The sequence below is a fragment of the Monomorium pharaonis genome, chromosome 8, assembly GCF_013373865.1.
Source record: "Monomorium pharaonis isolate MP-MQ-018 chromosome 8, ASM1337386v2, whole genome shotgun sequence".
Taxonomy (NCBI): domain Eukaryota; kingdom Metazoa; phylum Arthropoda; class Insecta; order Hymenoptera; family Formicidae; genus Monomorium; species Monomorium pharaonis.
The window spans coordinates 20587246-20613160 of NC_050474.1; the positions used below are offsets into that span (position 1 = coordinate 20587246).

Here is a 25915-nt window from a genome sequence, read left to right on the forward strand (position 1 = left end):
TGCAGATAGCCGACATCGAGGCGGTGCCAAGGTCACGAGGGAGGAGCTGAGGTCATCGCGGCATCTATGTTGTGCGGCGAACTCCTGAACGGTGGCTTCGTCAGTGCCGGAGCAGTACCGGTGGTTCCGTACAGCCTCCCAGGACTCTGGTTACCTGGTTGCCTGCGTGCTACCAGTCCACGCCTGTTGACCTCCCCTTACCTGACCCTGCTGGCCGAGCTCCTGGCCGCGGGCCGCCACGAGCTGCGAGACGATCTCCTGGAGCTGATGGACCTGGCAAAGAGGAGCCATCAGGCTCCCGGCAACAACGGCGCGTCCGAACTCGATCTTGACCTCCATGCCGACGACATCGACGAGATCTTCTTAGGTGAGTCCTATATTTCGTTACTCTTTTTATCTATTTCTATGAGAAAGTAACAGCTATATGGAATCGAAATATTTCGTTTGTAATGGCTGCCAATAAATCATATTCGATATGTTTCAACTTGTCGGATGTCGAAACTGTAATAATACAATTGAGAGCAAGCGAACACGCCCATCGCATTTTTCTCTCGGTGTCGAAGGTCCGGCCGACTTAAAAAAAAAAAATAAACCGGAGGCCGCGTGTTATAATGCGCGATCTTACGCGCGTGTCGTGGGTGTATTGTATGTACAAACGCGATCCGCGTGGTCTTTTATTTCGAAAGAGCGAGGCACGCCGGCGTAATGGTCGGGCCGTACTTCACATTAATGGGCAATACACGCGCTCGTGACGACATCGTGAAAGTAGCCGTGCGTTGGCAGAAGTGAGCGGCGCGGAGCCGGTGATTACGTCCGCTGGTAAATATGCTCCTCGGCTGAGACCCGGTAATATTCCCCGTTTTTCATGACGAGCGATTTGTCGCACGGCGTACCATCCGCTCTTACCGAGAGGCGTCCCCAGGAAGAATGCTCGCTCGCCCTACGGTGGAATCCCTAGAGGAAATTTCGCGAGGCGTCGCGTCAACACGCGCATTTAATTACACAAGTTTTTTTTTTTCTTAATTTTAATAGTTTCCAATATCAAAATTAACTTTACACATTTGCCATTCATTTTGCAATTTTTTTTTAACGCCTTGTGTACAACGACAAGCTTATGTATGCCGAGGGGAATTTCCAAGAAAAATCCCGGCAACGTGAATTGCGAAATTACACAATCAACTCCCGCTGAGTTAAACTCGGCGCGCAAATTAGCGTTTGATAAACGATTCTCCTCGATACAAGCTTGAGTTGACGTTGGCTGGCGACTCCGCCTTCGAGTAAGTCATAAAATCATTTATTGCATCGCGATCGTTACAGAAACGGCGAGAGCGAAATGTCGGAGCGGAAAATAACCAACGGCTGCGAACAATTCGCGAAGTACGAGTAATTCACGAACTGTAAATAATTTTATATCGCGGAAGGATTTAATGGCGCGGGTAACGTAAAGATAAGAGGGTGAAAGGTAAATGAGAAATTATTACCGCGGTATTCTTTGCATCTCGGAAATTCGCTCGGCTCGCAAAATACTCGCAATTCTTACGAAATCCCCCGTTTTTACTCTCGGTAAAATTTCTCTAGCAAGAGAGCATGTTTACGGATATGACGTTGCGAGATTTATTTCTATCACTTTCTCGAGAGATTCCGCGCTTGATGCTTTGTTTTTGAGCAAGAGAGAGAGAGAGCGAGAGAAAAGTCCCCGTCCTGCGGAGCGTTAAGATTTTCCAAGACGAGTCGCGCCGTACGGTCATCCTTCTTGGCTACTCCCTCGGTCAGTCCTCCTCGTTCCATCTTCCAGCTCCGGTTTACTTTCCGCCCGGGAGACCGTCGAGGATCTTAATAAATCGTTCCACGGCTCGATCCCGTTTCTTTATAACGTTCGTCTGGAAAAATGGAGTATCGTTTCACATACTCGAGAGATCCCTTCGAAATTGACGGTCTTCTCTTTTCCGCGTGGACGACGCTCTTAATCCGCGGATAATTTACTCCTATCATGTTGGTATAACAGCTTTTTTCTATAGGAATAGACTAGAGAACCGATGTTTCCGTATCGATGATTATCCGGCTTAGTATCGATGTCACGATGACTTTTACAAAATACATATTTTTAAATATACACTTCGATGTACTAAAGAAAATGTGTTAATTAGATTCTTTACATATTAAATAATACAGTAACTATTTTTTACCTTTTTTAATTTACTACTATTTTATTTTATTATTTTATTAATATACGCGCTTTGTATCTGACGGTTGGGAAATAACTAATTTCTACTCACGCTATTATATTTTTCCTTTTTTTTTTATTTCCAGGAAATTAAATGATATCAATAAATTTTAAAATATTATTTGTTAAAAAAAATTCTCTACTAGATTAACTTTTATAGATTATTAGTTTATAGATTTTACTAATTTATAGATTTGATATGATTGTTAAATTCTGCTAAATTTGTGAGTAAATTTGAATTGATGTAACAAACAATGAACAATAATTTGATAACAATTGAAGAATTTTAGGACATTTAGTTAATTATTTTTAATTAGGACATTATCGGTACATGTCTTCCACATCAGGCGATATATCGACAGTTTAACAGTCTATTTTAGCGAGCCAAATCGCTTGTCGTCTGGCTGCAAAGTGGTTGAACTTTGTCGACAGCGCTCTCAGAGCGCTGCCAGATCTGGCTGAGAGTTTTGGTGGAATTCTATTGAATTCACGAATTTGCGAGCCACCCACGTCGATCACTGTTCTCCGTTACAGCTGTAAACTTCATTGTATGCAATATTGAGATACCGAATTCTTTTTCTAAATTCGATAAAGGTACACTCTCTCTGAAAACTTGTTTTTATTGGACGTTTCAATTGCTTAGGCATTTATATTAAATGTTAATTAATTACGCTACATTTTATTATCTGTAATCAAAAATAAATGATTTGTCATCATAATTTACATACAAAAAATGATAAAAATTTTTAGAAAAGCATCTTAATTGCTTCTATACCAGAGATATGCTCAATATATAAGAAATTACTGATTTATTATCACGACGTAATTTGAATCTTCGTTTTGTAAATATATATTTACATTACGATAATATAGCGATAATTTGGTAATAGTAAATCAATTCCTCAAACATCGAGTTTATATTTAGTCGCTATTGCTATGTAATCTTATTTATTTCAATTTACTGTACAAACAATATCATAGATGGTATAAAAAAGTAGAGGAGGGGGAACGGATCAACATAAATGGATTAAGCTCAAGTTCGATTGGATTAGTTGCAATGCGCGCTACGTGCGAAAAGTTATGTTTGTTGTTGAGCATAAAAACGAGGTATTCACGAGCGTTCGGAAAACACGTGGAAAATTGCGGGAACAATCTGCAGCTAGTGAAAAATCTCGTCGCGGAAAAACTGTGCGCGCGCGCTCGTACCGGATATTTCAATCAATTCGCCGAATTGCGCGATATCGTTGCTCGTAAGTCGGTGTGATTGGATCGTTTTCGACCCGACTCGATGCCGTGCCGATGGTTCGTTCCGTCGATCGCCGGATTGGTTGCGAGGGAATGAAGGAGAGAGGAGCCGGGCGTTAAAAATAATCTACGCGAGACGGAATAATCATATTTCACGATTACGTCGCGGCGCGGCGGCGACGACGGCGCGCGGAAAATTGAAAAACGAGGGCGAATCAGCACACCGAATGGCCATCGAAAATTAGTTTTCGTATATTCATTTGCGCGTCGAGAGAAGAAAGTATGTTTCATCGGCATGCGCGTGATGAATCGTAACCCGGGCATGCCCAGATATCCACCCTTCCGAATAAACGTACGTTTCAATCTGTCGGCCCTCATCATTCCCTGTTCAAGGGACAATAAAATATAGGCGACATGCAGGAAGGGACGAGATGTCCACGCGTGACTATCAATTGGTGGAAATATATTTTTTTGTTACGAATCAAATAAACCGACACACGAAATGCTATAAATAAAGAATGATGAGCGCTGAAATAAAATTAAAAATAAAAACATCCTTGCATTTTATGGAGTGCACGAAATTAGGACGAAGAGCGTCGAACTTTTACACTATTTCTGTATATTATCTTCTCTTGGTCGATATCTTTTATGCACCTATTTTTATTTCCTTTTATATTTGCCGCGTTTCCTCTTCAAGAAAAGCATTAAGCTTAAGTAAATCATTAAGCTTTTACGTAAATTTCCCTTCACGTCATGTAATCAGCCCGCGGCGGGATAACGTTAATGCACAGCGGACGCGTTTAATAATACAGGCGACCGTTGCCTTTCCTTTTGAAATAAACGGCTACAATCTGTCGCGATTTTCTCTTTTTCTCCCTCCCTTTAAACTCCGGCTAAAAATGGGAATACGTATGCCGTTCGAGGTGAGGCAGTAAAAAAAAAAAGCAGGGTCGGGGTGGAGTGCTACTGCGATAGGGGCAGGTGAAATGAAGAGTGAGAGAGGATCCCCGGCGAAACTCGACAATAGAGCGGATGATCCCTATACAGTGGCGGAACGCGAACGGCGAGTGGCCGAAGCGCGACAGAAGGCGGACAAAACGTGGAACAATGCTGTCCGGTATTATTTTCTGTTTGCTGCGTCGGACCAGCCACCCCACTCTCGGAACCACAGCGCTCATCCATCCCTGATCTATCCCCGGTGTTCCGCAGCGACGCGGCCATAACTTCCGCGTCCTTGTGCGACGCGCTCACTGACGGTGACAGCTCACCATCTTTGTATTCCGATTCCCTTCCGCACGATCTACACCGTTTACGGACGTTTCACTGTTTTACGTGAGAGCCATTTTCTCCCCCGTGACAAATAATTTACTTTCGCGATCGTCTCCGCGAGATATTCCGAGAGCGCATCGGAAAGTTATGCCGCCGATGCAGTCACGCGACGTGGAACGGGGGAGGAGGGGGGGGGGGAAGGGGGATAATCGATAGCGCAAAGAATTACTATCGGCGCATTCGAGGGGATCACGAATTTATGCGTTACTATGGCAGCCCGGCTAATGGATTTACTTATCCGTTTATTACTGAACTCGTCGGGAGTTAAATTTGGTTATCGGGTACTTACCCGGCAACTAAACGCAAAGCGAATCAATGACCCAATTCGTTCCGGCGCGTTAAATTATTTTTCGTTATCGATCGCGCCTCCTCGCTGATGTTGACGCTATTATTTCGCGTTAATCACGACTAATGAAGAGCGTCGCTTGATTAAACACTTTTATCGAGTTTCCTGTGAAAACTTTCTGTGAAAACTCTTGTTTTTCATTAGACATTTCAATTACCCAGATATCTGTGTTAAATGGTAAGGGAATAAGGGTGTATTTTATTCTGTGATAAATGAACTATTTGCATATCGTCATAATTTGCAAAAAATAATAAATATTTGTACAAAAATTGCATCTCAATTGTTTCAATATCATTTTTTTTTTTTTTTGGATTCAACAAAATAGAATACCTCATTGGAGGCAAATTAGACGACATGTCGGCTACAGCTAAGAGTCGAAAGGATTATGAAGATTTGATTTATGAACACTATAAGAACAAACGAGTCGTTTAACGATAACGAGTATAACGAGGGTGAATCTTCCTTTCTTAGTCGCGCGGAAGAATTTTATCGGGTAATTATCGGCTTCTGGCCGTTTCTTCGGATTCGAGAATCAGTCCCTTTTTCCGTGCGCCCTCCGTTTCCGGAGATCCGACATAGGGCCGGGGAGGGGAGGGGGAATCTCCTCTTTTGTCGTTAATCATTTCCGTGCTTTTCGTCAGTCCGCGATCTGGAAACGAAACTGTTCTTGCAATTAAGCGCATTCAAAGGAAAGACCTCGCTTCCTACTCGAAGCTATTCTGGGACACGTGCTTCCGCCGCTGTTTCGATTTGCAGCCAATTCTTTGCCATTCCTTCCACCATTCGCCTAGTACTCAGAAACAAGAAATTTCGTTCGCTTGAGTTCTTGTCAGTTGCTGCTGTTCCCGCCGTAGTACTTAAATAACATTGTCTTGTCCGATCTCAATGTAGCTTCTAGCTAGTCGCGTGTAGTCCAATGACAGCTTCTTTCGTATACGCTTGAAGTCGATGTTTCATTCGCGAAAATTCCGAGCGGTTGACAACTTGTCTTCCTCACGTTGAATATTTTAACAAATAATCGAAAGTTTAATTTTTAATTGGATCAACCTCTATTTGGTAAAAATAACCTTTCTTCCTCTTTACGTGCAAGAGAACGGTACGAAATATCAGCTTTTCGCAGTTATATGAGAAAGTTACAAGAAACGAAAACCACCAGCGGGCTTCAAAATAGAGAAGACCATGCAAATTACACCGCGACAGAAGTGCAGTGGAGTTTGTCCGTGGTGCACGCGAACGAAAGGACTCTGCGCTCTTTCCGCCCGACGATTTTGCCCTCGAGGCTTCCCGCAAAAATCCCGCCGTAGAATCGAAGAGACGCCGCGTTGTGCGCTCCGGAGGGGGGGGGGGGGGCTTCCTCTCGAAAACTCGCGACACGTGAATTTCAAACCTGACGAGGCCGCTGGGAAGAGAAGCGATGAAGCCCTCGAAGCTAGATTAAACCGAACTTCTTTCTCGTTGTCGCTTGCGCGACAACGACCTCGGTGAAAATGCATTGCCCGTGTGCAACTTCGCATGTCCCAGTATCACGATATACATCACGAGAGACAATATCTCGCCGAGTATTTTGCGAAATACATAGTACTCGTGAGAATTGCAGAACTTAAATTAAATATCATTTAGAAAATATACATTTTGCGTTAGAGTATTATATAAAATATCGAGTACCAAAAATTAATGTTCTCTTAATATTAACTGAAATTGGAATATATGATACTCTTCGGTATTTCCCGAATTCAATGAATTATTTACCAAATGAGAAACGGGCGATAATCTCGTTTTGTCATAGCTGTATGCGAACGGGATGGAACCGGACGGACGTTGATTTCATCAGCGTAATCCATTCTGCTGTACATGCGTATGTAGTTGTATCAAATCCTCGATGTGTATTTGTATTAATCTGTTCTTTGATCCAGGGGTGAGGAGGGTCTCCGGTGTCGCACATATTAACGTGGTTTGCAAGTTTCGAACCGCGTCGCGAGCGAGAATCAAATTACCGAGTTGTCGTGAGATCGATGGCGGGTAGGAATCGAGAGCTAATTAATGCCACTGGAAGGGGATTAGCGACGATGTAATTTGGCGGGTGTACCATCCTGTGGCAGCGAGACGGGGAGGGGAGGGGAGGACGATGGGTGGCCGGGGAAAGACTGAAACCTCGAAGAATCGGGATTGCCGAGATAATGGGGAGACCGGCTGATTAAAAGTTTGCTTTTTCCCTTCGGTTTTCCGTTCGACCTCTCGCTGCCATCCTACGAATTGTCGCGGTAAAATTATTTTTCCTTCTTCTTCTTGCCCCCGTCCCGAAATACGGAATAATTTACAGGCTAGTTAGTCGTACAGCACAAAATGTATCGATCACCTCTGTACAACTTTAATTTTCAAGCGATTCACGTTGCACGCAAAGGCAGTTGCACCCATTTTTCTTCCGCCGTGTTTGTGTATAGATCAGTGTTTCGCGACGTGCCGTTTAATTTACTTAGCAGTCCAATTCGCGATACAAGAAATCTCCTTCGGTAATAAAGAAGGATCACGTATGTTAGTTAAGACTTCGACAGGAGAAACTCAGGGTGATACCGACGAGGTTAAGAAGCAATTCCCGCTGGATGAATTTATGGGTGCTCGGGATTAACACGGTCGGTTGCAATAAAAGCCACGAGATCGCCTTTCCCCTCCCCCCCCCTCCTTTCTCCCCTTACCTGTAACGTCGTCTTTTACCCCTGCCTTTTCCCCCCCTCTCATAGCGAAGAACATCGCTATCCGGAATGGTTACCTCCGCGCTTCAATTTCTCTTGTCTTCTCGCTTTCTTTCTCTTTGGCTCTCCTTGTCTCGCTCGCTGGGAAAAGAAAATAGAAAAGCGAGACATGGATAGCAACGTCGTCCCATCCCCCTGCATGGGGGATGGACGACACTGTCGGCATTAAACCACAGGAATGTTCCTGTTTTCAAGACACCAGAATGCCGCGGGGACTCGGGCTTCTTTTTCCATTCTTTCCTTTCTTCTTCCAACTACGTCCGGCCACGAGGCGTTGCCCAAGTTGATCCTGTTGAACAGCAAAAAATAGGATGGGGGAAAAAAATATAGCGCCTATTAAAATAAAGTAATGCCTCGCAAATGTATTGCGAATTGTATTCTGTGAGGTTCAGAACGAATATACAGGCTATATGAGATTATGGAAGTCGAGGTTTAGGATTTTTTTCGACGACCGAAGCTTCCCTCGTTGATTGCGGTCAGAGAGACTCGTCGGAATGCAAGATCGTTGAACTCGTAAACGTAGCTTTACGACGGACCCGCCTAATCCGACGCAAATCGCTGTATAATTCGCAGCTTACGCAACGTTGATTTTCATAGATTCGTGTTGACCGCGTGAACTCCACGCGATACCATCGGTGAAAATTGATCGCTTACAAATGGGAAATTGTCTCGTAATATCGACATTTCCGATTATTAGGATATTCAATTTCCAATTTCCATTAATTTTCAGAATGCTAAAATATTACACGACGATGGCGGCACACTTGGTATTTCGTTCGTTAAATCGGGAAATTAAATTCAAGTCATCCCGCGAATAATTCATCCCGCGCGAAAAATTCGAGCCACAAAGGCGTGAAATCCGCGCACGGAGGTGCGTATACATAAATTATGTCGCGGTGGAGGACTCGTCGGACTTCTTTTTTCCCCCGTTTGCACGCGACTCACGCCGGAAAAATCTCGAACGGATCTCCGGCGATTCGCGGGGCCGGAGATATGTTCGCTGGAAATCGTATATCCTAGAATTTAATTCGATTCCGTGGGACTGTCGTTCCCCGCGTGGAATTCGCTTCGCGCAGGAACTGCATGTCAGGATTAACGACTCGGCGTTTTCCCTGTTTTCTTCCTCCTCGGAGACGAATTAGAATGCAGATCGTGTCAAGCTTCTCTTGCACATGTTCTCCACTTCACTTTATCCCTTTGTTGATTGAAATTCCTGCATCTTTTCGTCAAATTAAACTTGTCGATTGAACACTTTAGGAGATACGAAAACAATATTATTAATTTTATTTTAATTTATTATATGAAAAGATTTATGGTAAAAGATAGCAAAAGTTATATTATTTATATTATTTATTTGACATTTATTTATTATTTATAATGTTATTTTCTTTTCGCCGGAAAAAGAAATGAAATTTCCTCCAGAATAATAAATTTATATTTTATTGCGCTCTCGCCCTCTCTTTTTTCTCTTTTGATTCCCCTTTCTTATTCCTCTTACGCGCTCGTTCGCCTCAAATCACATTTACAAGAAAAAGCCAGTAGGCAGAAAATAAAAGCGATGAGAGAGGACTAGAGGAATACCGGAACGTGTCGCTAACGTAATAACATTTCAATTCGAGGACGGAAATTACCGCAGGGCACGACAGACCATCCCTCGTACTCAGAGGGTGACCGCCCCTCTCGGCTCTTTTTGTCTCTATATAGCGTTTGAACTTGTTCTCTTAGTGAAAATGTACTGTTTTATCAATAATTCGGTAACGAGAATTTACAAAAACAAAATTATCTTAAAAAACAATTTTCATGTACACGAGAAGCATAATTAATACATGGCGCGTATTCTGCATGTTACAAATTTGAGATCTAAATTGAAATTTTTAATTTCAACGTTTGTCTTTGACGCTGGTATGTCTTAATTACCTGAAATCATGCACTGCCCTAATACGCTCGTTGCATCCTACGATCGCATTTATCCTGTTAATTTGTGCCGCACAAAACCAGAATAAACGGGAAGTGTACGCAACGGGAAGTGAACAGCCGAAGGGCGAAGGGGTTTGTCAGGGAGGGAGGGGGGGGAGGGAATGCATTTTGCTGGGCTGGCAAATTTTGTTTTTCTTTTTTTCCCATTTATTTAACGAACCCCCATCGCACGTTCCCGTGCACACGGACTCGGTTGGGACGGCCGTGGTGTGGATTACGAGGATGTGGCACTTTTCAGCGATGGGGAAAAAAGTGTGTCGCATTAATTAAAAGCGACGCTGCCGTCGTCGCCGAACGCAATTACGAGCGCTGCGCTGCAGGTCGATTTATACCGGATCCGCCCTCCTGCTTTCTGCATCAGCCTATTTTTTTTTTATGTTCTTGTATCCTGTTCTTTCTTTCCGTCGGCGTCGCGCCGCAAAGAACGACTCTTCGGTAATTACACGAAGCAGATGACGTTGAAATTTTAATAAAATTGACTCGGCAAGAGGCAGAGTAATATCGAGCAATTTTAAATGCAATCCCGAGTTTTTACGAGTTGCATTATGCGCGTTATTACGCACTCATTCAAAATATGGAGTGTCCCGCGGCGATGGTTTTTTCGTAACGATATATTAATTAATTGTTATGTCGAAATTCCCACAAATTAATTTCGCATTGCTGGAGCAGTAAAAATTACATTTTAGTTACATTTTATCGATATGTACCGTTATATTATTTTTATTGAAGTATAAAAATACGTTACTTTTTTTCAGTACTTCGTGTAATGTCTCGATGGCACAGCTATAAATATTTAAAAAAAACGACAGATAGCAAGTGAGGTATTCATAACTATGTGTCGTTGCCTACGTGAAAATATAACTGCTTCACCGCAATCATTTTCCAATTTTTTTTTGTTAAATCGGTGAAAAAAAATTCGGAGTCGCGATTTTTCTCCCCAAATATATAAACTAGGTGTGTGAAAAGAGGAAAAATGGCGTGAAACGAACCGTTCTCGTTTGCTCTGTTAAGACCTGGCCCCATTCACACACCACTCACGTTTTATTTCCTTTTGGGTAACCCGGAGTTATTCACATAAGAAACACACGAGATTTACTTTTTTCGTCGTAATGCCACGTCGCGCAGCGTTTACGTTATTTCGCGTTTTCAATATGTTACGTAATTTCGTGTTTTTAAATTCTATACAACGCTGGACAGCGAATGTTACAATGTTTATGATTCTACGTTTCTTTTGTATGTACGCATTATTTAGCAGACATAATTATCACGGATTCTTTTGTTTCTCGTGAACGGAGTATAGAAAGATACAATTTCATTAAACTAATGTTTTCGTTTACCCCAGAGTACACTCTTGTTCTTTTAATAAGCGCATTATATATTATTATTATTATTATTATTATCATCTTTGTATCTTTCCATATCTGTGCTTTTCAAAGCGCTTTTAATTTCAAAGATATAAGATAATGCACGTCACCGTTATGTAGGACGCAAGCCCGGGGCGTACCTGCGAATTGTGTTATCGCAATTATTAATTGCGTCACGTGCGGTGGGCTTAACAATCGGCTTGTCGACAAGTTCATGAACAAACAGAGGACTTTTTCGGCGCGCTGTCATCCGCACGCTTGTAGTTTGCAGTCACACGACAATGCTGGACCAATGATTTGTGCGGGTCATTAGGTACCGGTATACATCGGCGTGGCACAGACAATAACGCGGAATAATGTACGATATAATACCTGCGTGCTGCATTACAGCGCGCGGTTCACTGCGTTTCGCGCATCCGCGTTTAACACGCTTATCTCATTCGCGACGAGTGCGGGCAATCGTCGTGATCGTTACAATTTCATCGGTACATTGTATTCGCATAATCCATCTTTTCAAATTCATTACGCACCCACGGGGATGCAGCATTCGTCGGTGCGCACATTGGCCGGTTTCATCGCGAGGTTAACGCTTTCAGAGAAACGCGAGTTTCGATTTTCCATTTAAATGCACTTTAATTGACGTGAGGGTACTTTTTTGGGAACGTTATTTACCATGCGCACATTTAGAAAATTTAAAATTTGTATTGCGTATTCTTCAATTGTTTTTAATGAAAAATAATACTTTTATTGTTCTGGATTTTTTCGCTATTCAGGTTTCGATTTATTTCCTCGTATGCACGTCATGAAATAACATATCGCTTTAACACCAAATTATTATCACGTGCAGGAGAATAATATTTAATAGAAGCGTATGTATGATATTGAAAGTTTCCGATCGCGCGGATCCCGGGGAAGAACTCTCTTGATTTTTATCGCATAGTTATCAAACGCGGACTTTATCATTGATAGAGCGTAATTGGGTTTTTTTACTACCATATTCCCTCGATCATCCCCCTCCCCGCTATTTCCCTTCTTGTCGTAAATTTCTATCCTATTCGTGGTGTCCGCGAGATTGTTGGATGTTCGTTGGAAAATCGCGGATGCTCGTATCACCTGACAGTCGCGCGTTTATGTCGACGTTGAAAAAAAAAAACTGGCCAAAATGGACGGAAAAAACGAGAGGATGCCTCGCGAGAGGGAATCGAGACACTGCTTTTTGATGGCTCGCGCCTGCGTTTCAATTATTGCGCCTGACTTGATTTATGGCTTTGCCCGCGTGTTGCGTTTGAAAAGGATTATATTTTTCCGGTCAGCGAGAATTCCGGTGACGCAAAAAATTCGAGATCGAAATTTGCCGCCCTAAAAGCGTCCGTTTGAAGATAAATTTGCGACGACACGTCGATAATCAACATAAGCGGCTGCAAATTTGCATCTTTCATCCGTGTTTGTTTGAATCAGGATTTTTAAAGCGTTAATTTAACAGGAGTGCTTCTCAGGACGTGCGTTCGAGCCTATACGATGCTAAATTAACGCTATAAAGGACGTTCAACGTTTTAATGTTTAAATTTTTTTAAATGAAAACTGGGGGAGAGCTTCGCTCTAAGTTATTTATATGGTTTTGAAATTACAATTAAACTTCTCATTACTTACATTGTAATGTTATGCGTATTAAATTGCATTACATATTAGCCGAAACACGCAACTTTTTCTCTTGAATATAGTAACATGAGTTATTATATTAATTATTCTCCGATATATGAAGTATTCGAAATGCGTGCTAATCCGAATGCAGTTCATATTCGATAATTGATTTCTAATTGTAAGCGCAATTCATCGGCGACTGCAAATACCGGTTAATTATTTGCAAATTTGGGGTGCGCCGGATTTAATCCACTATAACAGGGACGAGATTTGCTGCCACCCTACATTTCATTGCGTCACGTGCGGTCGTGCCAAGCGGAGTGAATGAATTTCAGCTTTCTAGATATTTATTCGTGCACTTACGAACCGAGACATGTATACTATCTTTCCAACAAAGATCGAAATCTCTTCTCAAATCACGAGATTTAACAAATCAATAATATGTACGCGAATTAACCCGCATTATTTCGTACACGTGCACAAGAAAGGATAAATTACGACTGTCTTTCCCGGACTAAAGTTGCGGCAAAATGCAAATAAAAGACGAATGGAAAATTTTACGAGGCACAAGATTTACGACTGACTTCTCCATTTTCCTTTTTTTTTTCTTTCTCTGTCGGTGCATAAAACTTTCCTAGTAAATCCACATCTGGCAGCGTCCGATCGTAGTAACGGCGAAGTCGTGCGAGAGTCTTTTTACCACCAAAGAGGATTTTTTGTTCTCAAAATGAATGTTCAGTAATGTTAAACGCCTTATATTTTTCCCCTACTTCTCCTTCTCTCTTTCTTCTTTATGTTCTTTTTAGTTTTAATTATTTTTTTTGCGCGTAAAAGATACATATGTGAAAATAAATCATTCATAAATAATATTCTGATATTCAGAGCAAATTATCGTTGATTGACTCACTTATATCGTCGGTAAGTAAATAGTTCCATATATTTTGTTGCGTGCGCGATAATCTTGACATTAATGAGGGTTAAAACGTAATGAAACTGCCAAGCGTGACAGAACTCGTATATCGATCACATTAAATGCATTAGATTTACATGTATGTACATTGTATCAATGGGGAGGTAATGATGAGTTTTTTTATCGATTGATCAGCCTGATGAGATTTTACAGGAACTGTTCTTTTATGAGAACCATTCGTAACGTTGATTTAGCGGCTACCACTTCTCTGGTGCGCATCATCCGGCTATGCGGCGCGGAATTTCATTTCGGTGACAACGACCTCGTAATGTCTGCGAAGAGGAAAAAAGAGGCCTAACTCGAGCGTGGAATACAAACAGGAAGGTTTTCGGCACTAACCCATTTTCCGGCCGGGAGAAAAATGGGCCTCGGTATGAGCCGCTCTCGGTGCGACGCAATTTATGGTCTTACATTGCCTCCAGTTTCATAGTACAGATGCACCATGAAGTGTCCTGACCGGAGAAAAAATCTGCGATGTAACATTGAGGATTTTTTCCCCGAAACAATGACACGGAATTTTCTCGCGAACGTAACAGTTTCTATCTACATTGAAAAACTTTGTCGCTGCAGAATTAATGGATCAGGTACGGTTAATTAAGAACAATGAATAGAGAAAAAACAACTCTCGCACTAATTTACAGAGTTTCAATAAATTCTATGGTATATGATGGACATAACGTGTGTAAGTGTAACACAGAGAATAAATACTAGAATGAAGAGATGAGAATTGAACGCGGATTGTTTGTAAAATAAAAGGCAAAATGAGCGGGACGTTCGAGATATAATAGAATGGGTTTTAAATTAAAAGCTCAATCGCCAACTTTGCTTGCACACATTTTAATTTTATTTTGAACTCTCGTGTTAAATTATACAGGGTGTCACGAAATGCGCGAATTAAAATATTACAGCAAGAAAATTCTCGAAAAAATGAAGTAAAAAAATTTATTTGTTAATTTTTATTTAAAGGAGTAGCGTTTGAGATATAAGAGTTTAAAACTGTGTATGTCTACATTTGCAGACTATGTTTAGGTCAGGTTTAATGAGTCACGCGTGCAGTAGCATATTAGTGACCGTCTAAACGTAGTCTGTAATTGTCCACAGTTTTTAAAACCTTATATTTCAAAAACTACAATTTAAAATAAAAATTTACAAATAACTTTTTTTACTTCGATTTTCGAGATTTTTTTTGCTACAATAAATTGACTTGTAAATTTTGGGATACCCTGTATATTCAATCATATAGAAACCTATTCAAAATTTTTAAAGGATTAATTAAATTAATATAAGATTCACGCTCCTTGTACTTTTGCAGCATCTTTGCTTTTTCTCTCTCTTTCCAAAATCCGAATATTTATCTCGTTTCAAAAACAAAAATTTTAGGAAATGAGGCCAATAAATTTAAAGTTTTGCGCAAAAAAAGTACGCTATAATTTTTTTAAAATTCTGTTGTGTTATTTGATGTATGTTTTTTAAAAAAGAACGATTAGAAATGAAATTGTAACTGACAAATTGGTGGAATGGTGTCGTTTCCGCGAGATCCTGAGGATCGTCGGTCTCGCCGTTGCATCACACGTCGTCCATAGATCGAATCGACCGACTATCCATCCCTACTCTGTGCGACGTAATCCCCCTTTCCCCCCCCCCCGCTGGCGTCCGCAAATGCACCCTTACGCCCGCGACTTCTTTCCCGAACCGTGCGAGAGAGCCCACGCGGATGACGTCATCCGGCGCATGATTGGCCGAGCTGGCGTTCACGTGACCAGCTTGGCCAGTGTCTGGAGGGTTGCTGAGGGACAGAAGGAGATGCGCGCGACAAGGCAAGTAGGGAGAAACGAGAGTGCGACAGAGAAAGAAATAGGAGTAGATAGAACGACCGAGTAAGAAGGAGAATAAGAGAGAACGAGGGAGAAAGAGAAAGAGAAAAAGAGATGAGGGATCAAGGGATGAAGAAAGAGCGAGGTTACATGACGCCAGGGGGTGAGATAGATAGAGACAAAAAGTACGATAGGAAAGAAAAGATATGGATGCTGGTGGAGTCACTGATGGAACGAGGGAAAGAAAGAGAAGGGAGCACACACATGCAGAGGGACGGTCGAGGAGAGGGGCGGTCGAGTGACGCGAGAGAGAGGGTGCTGGGAGGGTGAAAGAGAGAGAGTAGAGGGGATTGCGATGCGCGCGAACGGAGAAGGGGGTGATTGCGAGTCTCGCCAGTCACACTGCGACGACCGCGACGCCCCAACGTCTCGGGGTGCCATTTGTCCGCTCGTGACCTCGAAAAACCACGTCGTAATAATCATTTCCGACGTTTCCCGCGAACTCTCGCACCCGAGAACGCCGAGTAGTATCACCCCCGATAAGATGAGTTAGATAGGACGGAGAGAGAGGATCGAGTTGCACGATCGACCCAATCGACGTGAGATTCATCGTTCGATGAAGAGGAAGAAGTAGAGTATCGGCTGTCGCAGAGAGGATATATCGGCGATCGTCGCGTTTCTCGCGTCGTATGGTGATGCGTCACTCGTGCTGAACTCTCCCGTGCCGTCTTGAAAACTTTTGTCTCCACCGTCGGGGGGGACAACCTCGAATCGCGTTGCGAAAGAATGAGCTAATCGCGCGCGCGTGCGTTCACGGGGGGTGGCTCAAGGTGCGAAGGTGCATCTTTCGCGCGTCGCTTCCGGGCTCGCGCGGGTTGTAAAGGTATACATAACTGGTGGGTGCCGTCGAGGACACTTTTATAGTTGTGTAGAACGCGGCCACGATGGTCCTCCACGGAGCGAATCGTAAGTTATATGTCCCCCGTCGTCGTCACCCCTCTCGAGCACGTTCCACAACTTTATGGGTCGGCCGATACGTGTCATCTGTGTTAAATATATTTTTATAGATTTTAGTATTTTTGAAATATTATTAATTAACATTAATAAAGTCGATTCTTGAGGGTAGCTAATGAAATTGAGTCTTGCAATTTTTGCTAGAATGATTGTATGATCGATATCGATCCTATTTTTCGATTAACATTTTTCATATGCCTAATATATGTCTTATATGTATCGGTTATAAGTGAAACGTGCTCCAGATTCTCCCTTCTTTCCGATATACGTTTAGATTAGTAGACAATAGTGCCCCTCGTAAAATTAATCACACCTATATTACGTGTTCCTCGTCGTCCCCAGATTTAAGAAGTCAATTTTTGCGCTCAAAATTACGTCTCTTATTCAACAAGGTCAACAGTCGTCGAACAATCGTCATAATGAAAATTACTCTCGCAGTTCTCCTCGGACTTGTACGTTTGCCTCAATAGCGCCTTAATTTTTTTCTATACGTAATGAACTATCTCGTTGAATGAAGCAGTCAATCACTCTGTCGTATATTTCTACCTTTCGCAATATGCGAAAGGTCTCCGTGCCAGTTCCGTTTCTTCACTGCGCTAACACAATGTTAGCGAGCGTGTCGATTATGAGCGCGCACGAACGAAATTGCACGAGGAAAAAACTTTGATCGCGTGACCGACGAAAGCACGGCTCATTGCACGCGTTCGATCACACGAAATCGGAGTGACGGAACAACCGACGGGTTTTAGTCAGATAGGCTTGGGAAATGGCGAGAAGGGTGCAATTGCACCCTTCTCGCCATTCGCCTCGAGTTTCATTCCGCATCATGACACTTGGATTTCGCGATGAGAACTTGGCTATCCCATATTTTTGTATCCTCGAGGATCAGGAAATTCCGTAAGCCGAAAGATTTAACTGTTAAGAGTTTTATTTAGTTGAGAATAATTCATATTCTTTTACATACGTTTTGCTGCGCCTAATCGTTACTTTCCAACACTCTTTCCACGACACTCAAGATTGCGGAGCTCAAACTCGAGGGAGCCTACACAGCTGTTAACATTTTATCTCGCACAACATCGCACGAGTAACTTGGATCGATGATAACTAAGAGCCGGAGGAAGCCGACATAATTGCTCAGTGGCTAATTGCAATTGGAAACTAGACGGCGAGATAGCGCTGTTGCGGAACGCTGCTGTCCGCCGGGAAGGCTACTTTGATTTTCGGATAATAATTAACATACCGGCGGGACTGTATATAAAATCGTGGGAAGGTTTTTTTTACGTAACCGCGCGGTCGATTAGCGTGACGCGATGGAAACGGCGGGTCAAGTACGCCGCGCGAATAACGAGGGGGGGGGGGGGGTAAAATCACAGGCCGCGGTCGATAAGTATCGCGGACACGCCACGATCGAAGGCCCATAAAAAATTTACGATGGCCGGGCGAGAGCGATCGCATTTCGACGAGAGGGTCGGTGGCGGTCGTGTCTAATTCCGAAATCGAATCGCACGTTTGTCCGCGAGAACGGTAAAAATCGCTCGCCGTCTGATTCGGGGACGATAAGGATCGTTTGTCAAAAGGTTATTTGCCAAAGTTGCCAGAGCATAAAAATTTTATTGTTTCAAACAGAGCCAAGAGTCTTCTTGGTATGCCATTTCTTGCTGCCGGAAACGCGGACTCGACCTAGTCCATGCATGGCTCTCTCTCTCTCTTTCTCTCTTTGTTACGGACTCGATTATATGAAATCAGTGCGATGTGGCGAAATATAGGTAGGTTGAATACGCCATTGGAATAGTAAAAAGGGCGAAATCGCAGATTGAGCTTTGCAATGTATGTTGCGTGTGCTTGGTGTGCGCGATCCGGTCGAGAATCGATTAAACCTTTACGACCGACGATGTGGCCTCCATTGTATCGCGAACACGTATATCGGCGCGTAAACAAGCGTACTCGCTTGCACGACTAATGATAATAAATATCGCCGCATTGCCGCGTGCGTCATTTTAAAGAGATCGGCTCGGTGATTGAATGTACAATGTAACGTTGCTCACCTCCGACGGTGCTCCAAATAATAATTCGCGCCGACGTAAACGGTCACGTGTTGCGTAACATCGTGTCTGGAATAACAATACGTATAAATTGTGCAATATCAGAATTTCTGCAAATTAATCAGAACGACAATTTGATGGTGTTCTCTTTGACTAAAAAAATGTTACGGGTCTTGTTGTACAGCGAGTGTAATCACGCGTGGAGGAATATTTTAAAAGACATTTATTACTTTAAAATAATCTTACGCGAGGTAATTAACAACATGTTAACTTTATAATTTTATTCGACAACATTTCCTTACTAACAGAATACTGAGACGTAATGCTTGACGAAAAAATTGATTCGTATTTTAATAGAATGTCATATGGAAGTAGCATGTAATTCCAAATGCTTCCCCTTTCGCTTTAATCGTCAATATCGCCCAAATAATTCTCAATCTCTCACCATTAAACGCAACAACGTATCTCTTTCGCCGTAATCTTTTCTACCGATCATACGTGCTAGGTCGAGTCCATTAAAAAACGATAACCATTAAAAATCTCCGAGGAAACTCGGGGATTCACCTCGTAAGCACTACTCCTTTCTTTCGGAATGATGATTGTCGGTCTTCCGCTGCGAATATGAGAAAAAAGAAGAAAAATGGCGAAAGAGAGAGAAAAAGAAAGAAAAAAGATAGAAATAAATAGCATGAAGAGAAAGACGACGGTCTTTCTCCGAGTTTGGTGCAGAAAAGTCGAGGGTTGGCCACAAGGGTAGCGAACGTTGGATCGCACTTTATAGTCCGCAATTATCGACGAGGTTGGACCGAGGGTGTCTGGAAAAGCGAGAAAATTTTCTCGCGTCCCGAGAGCGTCCATCGACTCGTAAAATTCACGTTGGTGCAACCGCGATGGTGCATCTCGATGCATTAGCTAATTGTTGCGTCGATATCGGTTATCAATTTGTCCAATTTGTATGTCACTTCCGGCAGTAGAGCATCAAACTTTTAGTCAATTCCGTTCGTACGTCGTGAAAAATGTGATCGTGCGTGAAGGGATACTGCAATTGTTTACAAAGAGTGCAACGCTTCATGTAACAAAAAATAACAAGTCGAATATTCAAACAAATAATATTACAATAAATTTTTTACCTATTTGTATTACAAAAAATATCACGATTTCAATATTTCTCTACATGATATTTATATTATTACGTCAAAAGATTAACTTGTTGAAAATATTATTTTTTAGAGCATTTGTTGTGATTATTTTATTGAAGACTTTTTTGTTTTAATTTATTAATTGCTCTAAACTTGCAACTTTGTTAGAAAGAAAGATAGTTGATGTACAATAATTATTTCAAAGATGTCAGTTAATGGGTAAATAATTTTATTGAATACGACAAAAAACACGTGAGTAACCGTTATGGAAAAAAATAACGCACATTTGTAATTTTTGTAGCTGTTATTTAAAATTGTCTCTCAAAATATGCGACACAAACTATTCACGCTCCGTTTTCTCGCAAATCTTGCAAGTGTCACGTGCACATAACAGTGTTGCTGTGAAGCAATCCCGTGCATTAGCTAATTGTCGCTAGGCCGATTTATTCAACTCGTTCGTCTCTTCCGACCCTCCATCATCGACCTCCAACCCGCCGGCGTTCGTTCGATGATCACCGCGACGAGAATTGTCCGGAAATCGATGCCGATGAATTCTCATCGGCGTTGCTGGCCGTAGACTGATTGGCGTTATCTGCGAATTCGAATTACGCTTAAGCGAGCATCTCCCGATGCTGACGATGTCATCATCGAAAATGGCACAATCGCGAGCGACCTGACGGCAACATCCTTTTTTTTTCTCATTGTTCATTTTTATCGTCCATTATTTTTATATCGGCAACATCGATATTGGTAGCGGCGAGCGCGTATCGACAAGCCAGTGTCATTTGCGCAGGGAATGACTTCAATATCTCTTCCGAACGTCGGCATCGTCATGGTAACGAGGACAAAAGAGAAGGATAATAAAATAGAACGAATATAGAACGACGTAGAGTCTATCACATCTCGGGGTGATAACGTGTAACACAACTCAACTAGGAGGGGAGGGTTCTCGCCGTCATGTGTGCGGATACGCGTTACGCGATAATGCACTGTACAAGATTAAGATATTTCGCAACTGGCGGCTAACAAGCTTACGCTTTTTTGCACGTAGGGAAAATCGAAGCGCGCGTTATCTCAGCTCATTTTCTCGCGATACGTAAATAGCGCGAATAGTTTGTGTCGCATATTTTGAGAGAGACAATTTTATATAATCGCTACAAAAATTACAATTGAAAAATGTGCGTTTGTTATATTTTACGGGCCAGTGTGTCAACCTTTTGCTTTTGCTTACTGCTTTAAATATTTAAATTTTATAGTTTAGTAATTTATAAGCTCGATTATTTAAAGCAATCAAGTATGAAAACAAAGGTCACAAAACGAGCTCGATTTAGATCTATAGCAGTAAGAGACAGTTTGTTTTAATTGTATTTGATAAACTATCTTTTAGTAATTGTCAGATCTAAATCTAGCTCATTTTTCGAGCTTCGTGTCCACATTTAAATTTAAATCCCTGCGTAGCGGCTTAACGTAGCGGTAAGAAACGCAGGCAAGTCGTCCGCGTATGAATCCCCATTGATAATTAAGCTCCACGCTCTTTGTCAATCCGGTCACGTATTCGGCCGCACTCGCAGCGGCTTCAAAAAGCCGTCCCGGGGACTCCTTATAAAACGCAATTATAAACCTTAATCGAGTTTCGACGCACTTAATTACCTGAAAGTTAGGAAAACCGCGCTCGCTGTTTACCGAGGCTGATGTTGTGACATCGTCATTCCGACGACGACGACGACGACGACGACGACGACGACGATGAAATAGAATAGGTGGTTTTCAGTCATGACGCGTGGCACGACAGTAATGAGCTTGCGGTATGTGCGGCGTATTCCGCCTTCGTGAACTATGCCTATCAACGCAGGCAGAATTTAATATATACGACGTTAGAATGCGCCCGCGGGCTAGAGGCCGCGGGATTCGCGATATTCGCGGAGTCACGAGCGCTATTATTTCGACGGTAATATTACGTTTAGCGTGTCACCCGATGTTGTTTGAGAAACGCGACGACCCCGAGGCTGATCGATCGCCCGAGGCCGTCGACATGTGCCTCCTCCTCGGGGCTCCGGCGATCGTTTCGCTTCTTGCGCGCGATATCCGATATCTGGAAATATATCACGTTTAATCTGTTGCCGCGTAATTTCGCCGGGCGAAATGGTACGGCGCTTGATGCAATCGCGAGAGCTTCGGAAAATTCGAATTCTGGAGAGAGAGAGCTAACTTCTGTCTCTAGAATCCATTCAAATTATTAAGAGCTCGGGGAGATTGTCTTGCGAAGTTACTTAACAATATTCCCGAGCGCGCGGCTCTTAGACGTCCATTTCAGGATGTAATGAGGGGGAGTAACGACGGGACGAACAGCACCGGTGTTAAGTATTTCGACGCGGTTTAAATTTTCACAAAATGTATTTTATTATTTTACATAATTAACGCGGATATAAATTAACGCGCAACAGGGGAGCTGATCTTGTCGTTCACTTAAATCGTTTTAACGCCATCAATTACCGACTTCGTACACTCGGTGGTAGACATTTGCATTTACAAGAGCCATAAATTGTAGAATCCCACGTCCATGCGCAGTTTGAAGGTGCAATTTCTGCATCGACGCCTCGCGGTTTGCAACACGTCGAGGAGGATCTTGATTCGGGAAAATATACGGTCGACCCAAATTTCTTCGTGCGCAACAAATGCTCGCGCGCGCGCGCATTTCCCCTAAAATAGATACAGCAAATTCCCGAAGGATTTCTGGTTTCTTTTCAAAGAAATCCGCGTTCTCTGGTTGTCCCCCAAAAAGTATCCCGTAGTAATATCGGTTTTTCTCTTATTCCAATACTTTTAAGAGACCACGGATATAACGCCAGAAGAGAGAGAAAGAGAGAAAATATCTGTTCTTTTCCCACTTACCGAATAATAATCACGATTTGAACAGTCACTCCGCTTGAATATCTTGAATGCCACGCTTCCGTCGCGTTCTCCCGGTCCTTTCGCGTAGTCTCTCGCCCCTAAATCAACCCGCCCTCGTAAATCGTCCGACGCATTCCTCCCCTCTCCCCCCCCTGCGATGCTTCACGCGGTAAAATACGGGCGTTACACGCCGCGGATGCACATGCATGCATCGGGCGGAGCGCGCGATGCATCGTGGACGATGGGCGTTGCATTCAACGTCGGGGCCACTCCGCATGCAGGCCGTCTCTTCTCGCGAGGAGGCGAGGAACGAACGTAACACTCGAGATGCATCCGCGATGAGCATCCACGTCTGAGGCGCGAGAGATTCTTTCCTCGCTCTTCTCACTTACACGTCGGGCCGCGATTTACCTCCACGCGACGCGAAGCCGGACGCTTTTTTTCTTCTTTTTTTGCAATTTTTGAAATGTATCAGAACGAGAACGGAGAACAGCGAACAACCCGGAGCAGTTGGCCGTAGCGGTAATGCTGTCTCGCTAAAGTGGCCCGCGCGGCAGTTTCTTGGAAAGTGCATACCTCAGGTGTGCCTCACGGAGGAACAGGAAAACGGCGGGCGCGAGAGTGCAGTGCACATACCGGCCGCACAATGGGACAGTTTTGTAATATATCGCAAGCGAATGGCGCGAAGTCCGATACGGGCGAAGCTGCGGGTTTTCTCCCATTTGCGACGTCCGAGGAACCGAATGTAAAGAATACCCGGGAAAAACGATGACTGCGAGGAAAACTGCCGAGGCTATCTCGCCTCGCACTGCATGCACGTACGTGTTCTCGACGCGTGACATATTTCTAAATAAATTTTCGAGTATTTCAGAGGGGGGAAAAATATTAAATTATTAGAAATCGCTACGAACGCAATTATAATAACAATCTGCAGTTTCCATAATTGCGATATATATTACTGCGGCTGCAGCTGCGTTAAAACACGCTATATTCCCGTTCGAATCCCGTTTCTCTACGAGCGTGTCAGTGCGCTCATAAACCGATTCAGATATCGATTCATTCTATTCTTCGTATAGCCGCGTAAAAATTTTATAGACCCCGCGTATACACTCGCTTACCGGGTTATTACAATTTATCATACCTCGTATCGAATGTATCGCCTATCACCGTGTGCCTCGCATCGACGTAGATAAAAAAAAAGGAGGCGTATATATATATATACATATATACGCGCCCCCGAAAGCCATCTCGCGAGACACACGACCGCGTCGCAGACGCGTTTTCCATTTGCAATATCCCCCGCGACGAGGTAAATAAAAATCTAATACATATTTGCCCGCGTACTTGGGGCGGCTGCGACTCGCGTAACCAGCGGCGAAGCCGTCGAAAGCTGCAGACCGGAAGACGGGGGCGACCCTCGTAGGGTGGCAAACGCGCCAAGGGGGGGTTTGCGCGCGCCCCCGGGGATCCGTCGTCGCGCGGATCGGGCGCAGCCCATCCAGCCATGCAGATGCGTCTGCGACGGCGACATTATCGGTTTCGCATCAACCTCGGTTTACTCTGCGTATACGTACTTTGTACATTCGTCCTTTGGCCTTACGCCCTCGCGCGCGTTATCCGTTGCGTGAACGAATAATACGCGTGCAACGGCGTGGGAGTGAAAACGGCGAGGCGCGACGCGGATAAAGAGGACGCGGATCTTCGAGCGCCATCAGACACGATGACGACACGGGGTAACTGGCGTTCTTCACGAGCAATCGAACGAAGGGAGGGACTGTTTTATCTAGCGAGGAGAGTAAACTGCGGGGGTGGCGCGTGCGTCATTTGCGTATCGAGGGTGCGAGGCGGAAGTTTCGGTGGGAAGGCGGTTTAATAAACACGCATTATGTTTCGAATGAAATACCGACATTATTGTTACATTCTTGTCATTATAGCAATTACATACCGAATATTCTGAATTAATTATGGGATTAATTATGAGAATTAAGATATTTTGTCGAATTAAACTTTAAAACTATTGCTCGAGTAATTTGCTTTCACCGAAAAATTTATGAAGTTTCATACGTAAATGACTCGTTTAACTTAATCAAATATATCGATCGCCCACGTCGGGATATATTTAGCTTCTCGATGAAAGATATTAATAAGCAAACTCTAAGGAGGTCGTTCGTGCGCAAAGATGTTATTTCATAAGGCGACGACTTATTTTTATCGGAGGGACCTTATTTTATGGGAGAAGTCATCCAGTAGATACAGCACAAGGGTTTTAGTTTCCAAATTAACCGACGTTTATTTAATTATTCTCCTTGTAAAGTCGAATTTCGAGTTGTCTCGACGCAGCGACTAATTACCGCTCGCGTTTAAATCAAATTACGTGGAGCGCGATAAAGGGGAGACGACGAAGGAAGATATAACGGGCGCGTCGTTTGAGGGCGGTTTGTTCGTCGGCGGCCGGTTTCGAAAACTGTCTCACACACAAGTGTGGCGAAGGCGGTGGCGAAAGAACAGTTTTTCGAATTAATAGACTCGCGTAGAAGTGAAAGGGGAACGCGGGGTGAGGGGGAGGGCGAAGCGGAAGCGGAGGATACCCAGGGACTCTTCATGCATAATACATGCCACGTGCGGCAATATGTCGCCCTCGTTGCTTCTCTTGTTTTATGAATCTTTCCAGCCTCTTCAGTACGTGCTGCTACGGCTGTCCGGCTGCTACTCCCGAAAGTGCGATGTCGCGCGCTTTTTTTTTTTTTTTTTCGGCGGCTCGAGAACCCGGGAACGAGATCCTTGTCAGAACGCCTTCCTTCGCCCGTGCGACTTTAAATTACCGTTTATTGTGGCCCGCAACTTGTTTCTCTTCGGGATAATTATTCTCTCGTTTTGATGCTGAAACTTAGCTTTTCACGAAAAGAAAGCGAAACTTGGTGTCAATTTTTTTCTCCGTGTGTAGCCGACGCAAAAAGTCGCGATGGTATTAGAGATGAGGTTTCGACGTTCAAAATATTGAAAGAAATTATGAAACGCGATGCAGTACGGGCGTTTCTCTGGATAAATGTAGCGGAACTGCAACGACAGAAAATGAAATCGCTTTACCGCGGATGGACTCTTTCCAGAATCCCTGCTCCGAATCCTTTCTGTGTGCCCTGGTTCCGCCACACCGCGCTCCGTTCCCCG

The 25915-nt window shown here is 43.3% G+C and overlaps 1 protein-coding gene across 7 annotated transcripts in view; it reads left to right on the forward strand.

Annotated features, from left to right (window-relative positions):
• Positions 1-25915, forward strand: part of LOC105838807 (protein Fe65 homolog) — a 154360-nt gene that overhangs the window by 41758 nt on the left and 86687 nt on the right. For 6 of the 7 annotated variants that reach the window (XM_012684646.3, XM_012684651.3, XM_012684650.3 and 3 more), the window contains one exon: positions 6-367. In XM_012684646.3, the coding sequence (XP_012540100.2) occupies positions 67-367 (301 nt within the window). In that variant the 5' untranslated portion in view covers positions 6-66. Of the gene's footprint in view, positions 1-5; positions 368-16055; positions 16627-25915 lie in introns of those variants that run through there. The other variant, XM_012684654.3, reaches the window with a different exon arrangement.